The following is an 11,632-nucleotide window of genomic DNA, read 5'->3' as shown; positions in this document are numbered from 1 at the left end:
ATAATTTAATGTTATACCAATACATCTGTTCCAGCTTTGGCTTATTTTGAAAAATTACTATTGTAACCCAGCTGGTACAAAGCAAACATTGTGTGTCTGGCTTATTCTAATTAGAATTTAAACACATACTGATTATTAAGTCATGTTGTATTAACAAAATATGCATATGAAAAATCTAATTTATTCAGGTCATTGTATATCTAGTAGTAGTTAATCACCTTTAACTGGACTTGCTCTTGTAATGCTGAAGATGTTTCCCAGTTCTTGTAATAATAAAATATTGTTAACATTACAAGAACATTTTCAGTTAAATGTAACTAACTAATCTATGGGTTGCTCCCCTTTGTTTTAATAAAGTAATCGCATACTTTTCCTAAAACACTTAAGAAAACAAAGAAAATTTGGTAAAAAGAAAACTTTTACTCCAGAAAAAATACAAAATACTTATAGTAAAGAGGAATGTTGGGTATTGTTGTTTGTCTCCAGAAATCTAAAATTAGAAATCACTAGGCATTAAACTGCAATTACCCTGTCTATCATGTCCATCCATAAATGTATTATCCGTACTAGAAGAATCAAGCCTCATGACACCTAAAATTGCCAGCAGTGCTCTCACTGACTGACAGTTTTTATAGGCAATCCTAATTCTACAGAGAAAATGTGGAGGTGGAAATATCTTTGAAAGACATATAACTGTGCATCAGGGTCAATGTGCCTTGGGGTTGTTCCACCATCTACAAGTGGTCTTTTTTCCTCAACAACATACATGACAGGTTGGTGTATTCAGAACCAAATGGATTTTCATTTGCTTTTTGATACAGGGTAGGTTTTTTGATTAAAACGAACTAAAAACAGAGAACATTGGAGTCCCCAAGGCTTTTTCACTAAAAGATAATAATGCCTGTTTCTTTTAATTTCCCTGAACTGGACAAGCTATTTGAAGGAAACACAATCCAATATCAATAAATTACTCCTTTAGTAATTTAGCCCATGTGAGTTTGAAAGCATTGGTATTCAGTAGACAGAAAAAAAAACATAAGAAGCGAATAAATTTATATTTGATGAAAACTTGTTATATACAAGTTGTCTTGAGGTATCCTATTGCTAGTTTATTTTTAAAACCAATTAATGACTTACTTGGAACTATGCTGAAATGTAGCAAAATTATTGATTTCAGATAATGAGAAAAAATGTTATATTTTAATGACAGTGTAGTATCATTTAAATGCATTGACATTTGAATTTTTTACGCTGATTAGATTTGCTTCTAGTTATATAAAGTATTTTTTTAACTTTGAATATATTGCTTGTGCAACTCCAGAAAAAGCATAAAAAAACAAATAAAACTAGTTACATTCAATAAAAAAGATTACTGGTCATAACATGGCATGGTGATAAACCGAGGCAATACGTACATTCTTGTGGGTATTGTATGAGTATTTTAGAGGTATATCCTGTTTAATTTGTACCTGCAATTACTCTAAATAGATCATGCTGATACTACCATTGGAATAACTTAAAAATGGAGTTCAAAGAGAATTTATTACGTGTAAAATATAGCACATCACCACCACCACCACATCAATCAGTGTTCATTTAGCGATAGGAATGTGACAGGTGCACATAAATCTGGTCATCATAATTGACAATAGATTGGTGTTGGACAGTAGGACTGTAAGTATGTGCTGCTATTAAAATTTTTATATGGTTCAGTGTATTGGTTTTCTTTTAAGTCTTTTTGCCAAGGCATACTAATGTACAAATACCCTTAAATTTACTCCTTTGGGATGAAGCAGATATCTAGTCTTCCCCTTCCAAAAAGAGCTTACAGAATAAACATTAGGCCCCCTTAACAAAATCCCATATTAATATTGGGGGATAAGATGTGGGGAAAGGGACCTTTCCCTTTACAGTGGAACCCCAAACTTCGAAGGAAGTCATTGGGCCTGGTATACAAAAAATTTATTTTGAGGCAGTGTCTGATTTAAAAGTATATATATACATTTTTATATTTAAGAAACAACAGTTTTTGGCACCAAAGAATGTTATTTAAAGAAACCTCATCTTCAATGTTGTTCATTAAGCTGCATATAAAGACAATTTTCTCTTCATGGTTTGCATTGGTGTGTGTTCCCCATAGCAGTGCCTGGCTCTCCTGTTTTTACATTATTTTGTCTACAAGCCATAAAAATTACCAGAAGTGAAGCATAACCTCATACAGACTTCAAACTTTAGGTTTGACAAACTTATAAGTGGTTCTACAGAATCCTTGATGAGTACACCCCGAGTAGATTTGCTCATTCCTACTCAGAAGTGCTGGAGATTTGCCTCCTTGGGACAGCCTTGCTTTCAGACACAATGAAGGCTGCTAAATATTTGACATTTAAACTTTCAAGGGGTATTGGTTTTACTTCAAGAGGCATTGTTGCTTTAATTTACCTCCCCCCTAAATGTTTGGGTACCTTAATCAGTACAGATAAGCAAACATTATTTACACCCAAAGCAACCCTACTCACCTGGAAGTATGTTAATAGTTCCAACTTCATTTTACTACCTGAATCCTCTTTACAAGTCAAGCGGTTGATTTAAAGCTGATTTGTAAACTCCCCATATTTCCACTCACCCCCTCTTCCCCCGTCCCTTTTAAATGATCACTAGCATTAAAAAAAAAACTTAAAAATCCAAATGCCTCAACTAATGTCACATGTCATGTTACAGCCCCAAGTCTTCTTTACATTCTGTCTAAAGGATTTACATAGAATATAATTTTCTTCCATAAAATATTTTACAAAAGTACCTCCATACATTGCAAAGTGTTCCAACACATTTGTTTTAACACACAGACTTGCTCAGTACTGCACACAAAATAGTGACTTTTAGACAGCTTCACTATTCCAGTTCCGAAAGAGTTTGTAACTATTATATACTTTTCATATTCTCCCTAGCTGTCAATAATTAGTGGTAGTTGTGGATTTCATAATAAAAGTCAATAATGACATGAATGCGTTTAACTTTAATTTGTAAGCACAAACACTTAAAGATCTGTAAAGGATATAACTAATGTTGAATAAACTTTTAATATTATTTAACATAAGGGCAATTAAATATTATTTTTAAAGATGCTAAAGAAATAACATTTTCAAATACTTTTTCAATCAAATAATTTAAATTAATGCTATTTTTTCAAGGGTTACATATATACCAACCTCTGGAAACATTTTATTTATAAAACTTCCAATAATTTAGACATTTGCAGCAGAGATGAGAAAGTAAAGTATGTAATCAATGTACACTTCTGTCATAGAGTTAGAATTTTCGAAAAATGAGCCTATTAACATTACAGCCCTCTACAATTCACTGGAGAACTATAATGTTCTTGTGGTGAAATACAAAGATCTTGGTGCGAAAAACAAATTATTCAAAAGAGGAAGTTAACCTTAAAAAGTAATGATGAAATTAGTCTGCCACTTGAACAATAATATTTACTATTGTTTAATAAGTGTGTTGTCCCCATTTGGTTGTCATTTAGGCAATAATTATTGTAATGACCCATTAAATCAATGTACCCTTCAACTTTTTTGTAAATTGTTAACACATTTGAGCATAAATACTCTGATAGAAAATCCATGACAAGGAAATTACTTTGATGTTTGCTCGCAATTTTAGAAACACAATATATTAAATTTTTGTATGTCAGGATGCCTTCAACAATATTACAGCATTAGGTATCTGTTTGTGTACTGTATATTGGATGATAAACCCATTAAAAGTGCTAAAATACAAAGTAAAAACTTGTAACATATTAGCGAAAGGTACAATGTTCAAGTTTTTTTACGATGATTATGCATACTACAGCAAAAAAAAAAAAACCTATGCACTCTCACGCGGCGTATTGCCTAAAGACATGCAATATGAGTAGTATATAGATTCATCTGTCAGGCTGCAAGGTGACCCCATGTATTGTGTTTGACTATTACATCTACCTTCACTTACTGTGCAGGATATGGTCCAAAATCAATAAAGGCTGGATTTTATTAGAAAATTCAAAAATGATTATTTTATCTTGTGGTATGCCAGGGGTCTATTATGGTTATACCATCTACAGAAACCTCGGTGGTGGTATTATGGTCACCTGCAGTCCTCACAGTCTAAACGTAAGCAGCTTACAACAATTCTACAATAAATGGGTCAGGAAGAACACCTAGCTTTTGCAGACATAGAACACTGATAGCATGAAGAAGTACAAGTGATATTCATCTTCCTATATTCTGCAGCAAAGCGCATAGCCGCTGGTCAGAGGAGTAGGATAAAGGAAGGGTTAGTTAGGAAAGAGAAAGTAAGTGAGTGAAACTCTAATATCTAATATTTATATAACAGGGAATCAGAAATTCCCACGTGAGAATCTTCAAGGTCTATGTGCTTCGATGGCTGTAATTTATTCTCAACAGGGAATGTAAGATTGCTTGTTTTATAAATAGAGCCCTTAGATAGCTCTTTGCTGTTTCTGCCCAAGGTGAAGTTCTCACAAGACTTAGCAATAAATGGTCCTGCGTTGTTTATAATGAGAAATGAAAAATGTAAAGACTAAAAGCAGCATTGAATGTGCTCAGATTCCATATAATGCCCAACAAGTGTTACTCTTGATTTCACGTCACCCACCAGAGCAAAAGTGTAATGGTGGTTATCTTACCTCTACATACAGAATGGGAAAAATTCCAATCTTATCTCCCAACATTCCTTCTGCCCAGTTATCATCAACACGTCTAATCACAGTCAGAATTTCATCCTAAAAAAGAATATTGAATATATCATCCAACAGCAAAATACAAAAGAGATCATTTAAATGGAACCTACAATCTTTAAATTTTTATAAATGTGTTTAATTTACAGACATTACCTTGTCTATTTGTGTTTAAAAACCCTCTATCTGGATATAATTTTATTATTTTAATATTACTGTAAATGGCAGGCATAGTAATGGTTATATATACAGCATCTGCTTCAAGCAAGTGGCACAGCATGGTTTATAGCTTCTTTTAACAAGGCCAACAAGAACACAATGCACTCCATGTGAAGTTGGTATCATTTTTCAGCTGTTACCAGTAACAATCTTCTTTGCTTCTTATGGCTAATTTACAAATGTTTACATACACTATGGGCCGATTTATTAAGGCAATCAAAAGCTGTAAAGGATACACTTTCATCAGTAAATCTGAGTGATCCAGCAAAACTGGAATGGAGCGGGTCCCGGATTCAAAACATTTGCTAGCAAATAGCAAATGACTTTAAAAAAAAATAGTTCTAGGTTTGCTGGATCGACCAGGTTCACTGACAAAAGTGTATCTTCTCTAGCCTTGGAGAGTTTGAATAAATCAGGTCCCATACATTCCTCTTTATATTGAATTTTATTGAATATTTTTCAGTGCAGGAAAAACAACTATTACAAATTATAACGTCAGTCCAATCAGTGCAAGTAAAAATGTTGGTTGTCTGAATGACGTATGAGCTTCCAATATTTCTTTTAATGAGCATTAAGCTTTCTGTTCTTCTGGTCATAACTGCACTGATTTGTTTTAGTAATTTTGATGAGGGATATTCTTGCTTCTAAATGGTTCTTTTAAAAAATCAAATAAAAAAAAAAAGTTAATGCAATAGAATCCAACTCTTCTAAACTTCTAAAATTAAAGCCAGACTGTTCAGGAAGATAGCTAATACTGTTCAGGCAGGTGGTACAGGAAAGTTTTGCTGTCTTTAAAAGGCTTAGGTAGTACTACTATCTGACACTTTTTGAAGTGTGGAACAAAGACACAAGTGGAAGTGGCTGCTTTAGTTCTGCATGCAAACTCTTTAGTAATTACAGGTCACAGTAATAATGTGACGTCAGCATAGGGAAACACAAAATCCAAGATGGGATGAGCAATCTCACACATCTGTAAGTGCTGGACACCAGAGCATCCCCGAATGCTTAAAAATAGCAAACATTTCTCCAGCTTCATACCTGAACAGTGAGTATTAGCATTCTTCCATTACATCCAGCTTTCAGTTGTAGTTTTTAAATAAGTCACATGGCTGCTTAAATTAATAAATATATTAGGATATATTATAAAAAAATATAGCATTATTAAAAATAGAGAACATTCAATAACGGTGGCTAGTAGTGGTTAGTTATATTCAGCTGGAAAAGACAAATTCACATTTTCAAAACTTTTCTTTTTTTAGTTCTAAAGAGCCTTAATAACATAGCCCAGCATTTATAGTAAAAAAGGTAACCTAAATACCTTACTGCAATTGCTATGAAATTTGTCAGGACTGCTGTTGACAGGATAAATGACCTGTTTAAATGTGAACCTTCACAGACATTACAATTTCAGAAGAGTCAAAAGTTTACTTAGTCAAGGGATAAAGGTCAACAATGAATTTATTTTGTAGCTAACATATTTCATTCAACACACATTCATTTATTTAGTTTGTACATATATAATTTAATTTTGGGAGGCATGGACTGCTATAGTCTAGATACAGTTGGTATTGCCAAAATTCATTCTTTGAAACAAATTTGTTCAGATGAATTGTGTACTAAACAGGAATTGCAGACAGTAGTCATGCATACATAAATTGACTGCAGATATGGTATATCATTATACATTAACTTGCATTTTGTAAAGAGAGATGTAATTAGGAGAAATAAATTCTCTGTATATGCATTTTTAATTTTTTTTTTAAATATAGAGCTACAAACACAATTTTTTCATCTCAGTATTGATAGACAAGGCCAATGGTTCAAAGTTGCAATAAGCAATAATATGTCATTGTACTGATAAATCATCCACCGAGATGGCTTTGGATCATACAGAACAACAGTGAGCTCACCAAACTTCTCCCAGACTATTTCAAACTATACTGCTTTTTACCCCCCGTTAATATTTTCCTAGTTATGTACTTTGTATAAAGCGATCCCTTGGCTAGGGTTGAGAAAATAAACACTTTCCATGCCATATTTCATAATGATTGAATTAACATGACAGGGGTGTAACCAAGAACCCAGCAGCATCATTCAGCAGCTGTTAGTCTGGCAATCCCTCATGTTCTCCCTTGTCGGTATGTTTACAGAATAAAATCTGCTGCTAATAGCTTCTATTTGAGGATATACATTGTATGCCCAGAGGGCAGAATGAAGTGATCGGGTAAAAATGACATTTCTCTTTCCAAAATCACCCTTTGCTCTCTCCACTGTGCCACTTTATAAAATGATAAAAAAGAACACGATTAATCTCCCTAACAATAATGATATCTAAAGTGGTAATGCAAAAAGTGTCTCCAGGAATAGTTATAACTACAGTAAGTTTGCCAAACGTGCCCAGCAGCACACATGCTGGCTCTCAGCGGTGCACAATAGAGTGGAGCCGCAGTGTGTGAGGTCATAGGAGAAGGTCTCTTTTCATCTCACTGTACAGAGTGATGAGTGACATGACAAGCTCTATATTAACCCGCTTTACTTGTAGTTTAGGAAATAACATTCAATAGCCACCCACTGCTCAGTAATCAAAGGCAGAGGACTGCCTGGCAGACTGAGGATGGACGCCTTTTATAAACTGCAGCTCTGAGGCTGCTTCCACTATTTTTCAATATCTGTTCTGTTTTTCACTTGGAGCTTTTTCCTCAGTGGGATTTCTGGTCTCTCTGCAAGTGACCTACTTTAAAGTAATGTACTTCTCTGAATTTCTTACATTATTTTCCCTTCTTAGTATACCATAAATCTAACATGTCAGGAATATTATACAGATGTCATAGTGGGATTCTACCACTGCTAATCAAATAATAGACATACTTCACATTTTTTAGAGAATAAGGATTAGGGACACAAATATTCCATTTTATAGATGTATATATACACCCAAAAAGAAGGACAACTGAGGAAAGCAGAAGTACTTCTGTAGAAGGGAAAGTCGCCCCAAATCAGGGGGAGTTGAGAACAATGCTTAGGTAACTGAATGGACCAAAATGACAGAAGTCATAGAGTCTATTAAAATTTCTTCTTTACCATTGAGCTAACACACATCTGAATGCTCCAAACCAACAAAACGTTTAAAGAAGTGGTCACACTTGTTGAACATCAATTAATCAAGTACATTTGATTAGCAGCACCTGACTGATACTTACCTTGTGGGAAGGGCGTACTTAATTTTGCCTACACTGCTTCTGCATTTTTTTCTTGATTAATTAATAATTGACTTTTTTTAAAACCTGCTAAGGTTTAGACAATTCTGTATAATTGTGTGAATTGTGTCTACCTGCAGTATATTAGAAGGTTATTTTTATTATACAGGATTTACATAGCGCCAACATATTACGCAGCGCTGTTCGGTAAATACGGGATGCAAATGACAGACAGATACAGGCAGTGACACAGGCGGAGGACCCTGCCCCGAAGAGCTTACAATCTAGGAGGTGGGGGAAGTAACACACAATAGGAGGGGAGATATGTAGTGGTGGGAAGTAGTGAGGGTTTTAAGAGACAGAAGAAGATGGGTAGCCAAGTTTAAAAAGATGGGTTTTGAGTGCTTAATGGGACGTGGGAGACCACTCCAGAGAGTGGGGGCAGCTCCAGAAAAGTCCTTGAGCTGTGGATGTGATGAGGTTATGAGAAAGAAAGTCATTAGTAAGTGATTAGAGGAGCAAAGAGAGCAGGGGATGGTTAAAACTTTATAAAGTTCTTGCCTTTTTTGAGATTGCTATCATTAGAACTAAAGAAGTGAATTATTGTGAAGACATATAGAAATACCTTTCTGGAGTGAGGGAAAAAATGTATTGGGGAACTGCATGGTAGGGTGAGAAGGGGGGTATGCAAAGGCTTAGAAAATATTAGGGTAGTGGAGTTAGGAAGGTATACCTGATAGGTGAGATAATATTCCAGGGGGGGCGGACTTCAGGTGTTACATGGTTGAGGGAAAAGTTTTTGTGCAGTGCTGAGGTGGAGTAAGACATGCAGAGAAGACAAAAAGGGTGGTTTATGAACGATTGCAAAAGATATATTCAACTGTTTGATTGGATCATTTGAAATTTATTGTTGTACGTGACTCCCCATTTTCCCTAATATCTGTTGTAAAATCCCTAAAAACCAATAAAACATTTGAGATACAAAAAGGGTGGTGTGCCTTAAACATGTTTTCAATGTATTTAAATGTCGGTGTGCAGGTTGGAACATAAACATGTTCATTTGTAAGTGTAAGGGCCCCAACAGATGTCCCTTATGAGTGTTTTAATCAAGAATAACTTTGTATAAATGGCTGAAGAATCCTATGTAATAATTCCCAGGGCAGTGTGTGGCTGTTGAGAGTCTGATAAGAGGGGTGGTCCCCACAGATTTACGTGCCTTCGGGGACCCCTGACCCTTTTTATTTTGTTATGTATGGTATTGGTGTTGTGTTATGTATGTGTATTGGTGTTGATTTTATGATTTATGAAAAGTCTGCTATTTCCATTTCTTCTCATAATAAAGTTGTGGCCTGTTTTATTATTGATTTGATAGGTACAAGGTGGTTTGGGGAACTTGAATGTAACCCCATTTGCTCTACCCTAATCAAGGTATTTAATTTGATATTGGTGGATGTTTCCTCTGGGGCTGACATATTGATGATTGGTTAAAAATAGATGCAATTATTTCTTTTATATATTTCTTTTATATTCTTTCTTATAACTTTTTGCAAAAGACATATTTGTTTAAAAACTCCTTTTCACCTGTGCATTACGTTGCAGTTTATCAATGTACAAAGATGTACAGTGTACATGTATAGTGTGTTATTTTGAGAGTTGTTGTTTGAAGTACGGCAGCTGGTTGATTTAGAATAGGCTTCCAATGAATGACAACAGTTTTTTTTTGTCGGGCTGCCCTTCTAAGTAAAAGCACTAAATAGTGTATTGTGTGTCAAGGTAACACATGGTAAGGCACACTACTGAGGTAATATCAATGTACTGTAACAGTTCAATGTGAAGCCAGCATAAATGTCTAGCATTAGTTATTTTTAAAAACTAAAAAAACATTTAAAGGTTTTATATATGCATTTTAAAGAGACTATCATTATGTGAATAATTTTAGCAATGTGCAGAAATTACATAAAATCTGTTTCTAGGAGTACTTTGTAATTATACATGTTCATGGGGAAAGTCATGAATGTTCATTATAAAATCAGGCTATGCTTTCCACTTTGTGATGCTACATAATAGTTATGCTTTTCTGTTCAACTCTCTCAATTCATGTATCAATCAGGACTGAGACAAAATGTATTCTCTCTGCTGCTATCTCAAGAGTCACTAATCAAGAATACTGAGAGACTAAAGTAAAATACAGATTTCTCTTAGTAGGACAACAATAGATAAATGTAAAGGCAAGTAATGAAAAATGTGAAAGTCCTATAAATTATAGGCTTTAGTATGGCAGAGGATTACTGTCAGTTATGACCAAATATGAGGAAACAATGGTTGTAACAGAGACCAATTGATGAGACTGGGAGAAGAACACTGAAGCAAAGTGGTGTTTTCATCTTAAATAAAGACAATTTTGGGAATTTATCAAATATCATACCAACAGAACCATGCACATCCCGAATAGGATTTGGTCTCAGAGTTGACTTATTATATTCTTGCAGGTTCTGCAAAATAAGATTTTGAGAAAAACAGCTTAACCCACTAAAAACACCACCGACCAGAAGATGTGGGATGGTAATATGAAAGCTACTGTTTGCTAGATTTAAAGGTAAAAGTCTTGAAGTTTGTTCCTGCTTTACTATTTTTTCTTTACTGCCGAGTTCCCTTACAAACTAGTTTAATTGAATAATCGCATGCATCATTCTGAAACAAATGATGAAGTTTAAATGACTGCAAGAAATAGTACACTAATCTATTGGCAAATTAGTCGCAAGTGCCTTTTTCATTGTATTGAGTGCCTGAAATTCCTCAGTGAACCTTATTTAGTGCTTATATAGCAAAAAATTCATGCAATATAATCTCAGTGTAAGGTAAGTTCTCATAAAATTCTTCTGGATTTATTAAGTCATAGACTACAAATGGGTTTGGTAATTGCTTTCATATTTGTTTTGCTGTTATGACCAAAAACATTCACAATGCTGCTATATAGTAGTGAAATTTAAAACCTAATTTTCTAGTAAAGATTCTCCTACATGGATTTATTTTCAATTTAGACCATCATGACAAGTCTGGTGACCACATATGAAAAATGGGAAGCTCATGTTAGCTTTTTATGGGTGTCTTGGGAAGGTCATTTGGTTGATGACTCAACTGTGCTCCATATTAAATAATAAACCGTTATTTTGACTCACTGAATTATGGTTTCTCATTAAAACCAAAAAACTATCCACAGTAATTAAAAATATTCATCTACTGATAGAAATTATATTGATCAATGTCCTGCTGACTGGATTTCAGCTTAATCTTTTTTAATTGGAAGATCCAAGCATGTGTTTTGTAGCTTTCTTCGTTCATTGTTATTACAACACAAGCCGCGGAAGAGTATCTTATTTTTATGTGTTGTGTTAAAACTTTAAAAGACCAAAAAACGTTTTATTATTATGGTGTCCCATGGTCATTCTGTCAGTGGTAGTAATATCAAAAATTT

At 34.3% G+C, this 11,632-nt stretch overlaps 1 protein-coding gene across 2 annotated transcripts in view; it reads right to left on the bottom strand.

Moving 5' to 3' along the window:
- The window catches only part of SH3RF3 (SH3 domain containing ring finger 3), a 241,542-nt gene that overhangs the window by 91,946 nt on the left and 137,964 nt on the right, over nucleotides 1–11,632 (bottom strand). For both annotated transcript variants that reach the window (XM_072414050.1, XM_072414059.1), the window contains exon 3: nucleotides 4,691–4,786. In XM_072414050.1, the coding sequence (XP_072270151.1) occupies nucleotides 4,691–4,786 (96 nt within the window). The remainder of the gene's footprint in view (nucleotides 1–4,690; nucleotides 4,787–11,632) is intronic.

Source organism: Pyxicephalus adspersus, chromosome 1 (assembly GCF_032062135.1).
Source record: "Pyxicephalus adspersus chromosome 1, UCB_Pads_2.0, whole genome shotgun sequence".
Lineage (NCBI taxonomy): Eukaryota > Metazoa > Chordata > Amphibia > Anura > Pyxicephalidae > Pyxicephalus > Pyxicephalus adspersus.
This window is presented reverse-complemented; position numbering and strand designations above follow the sequence as displayed.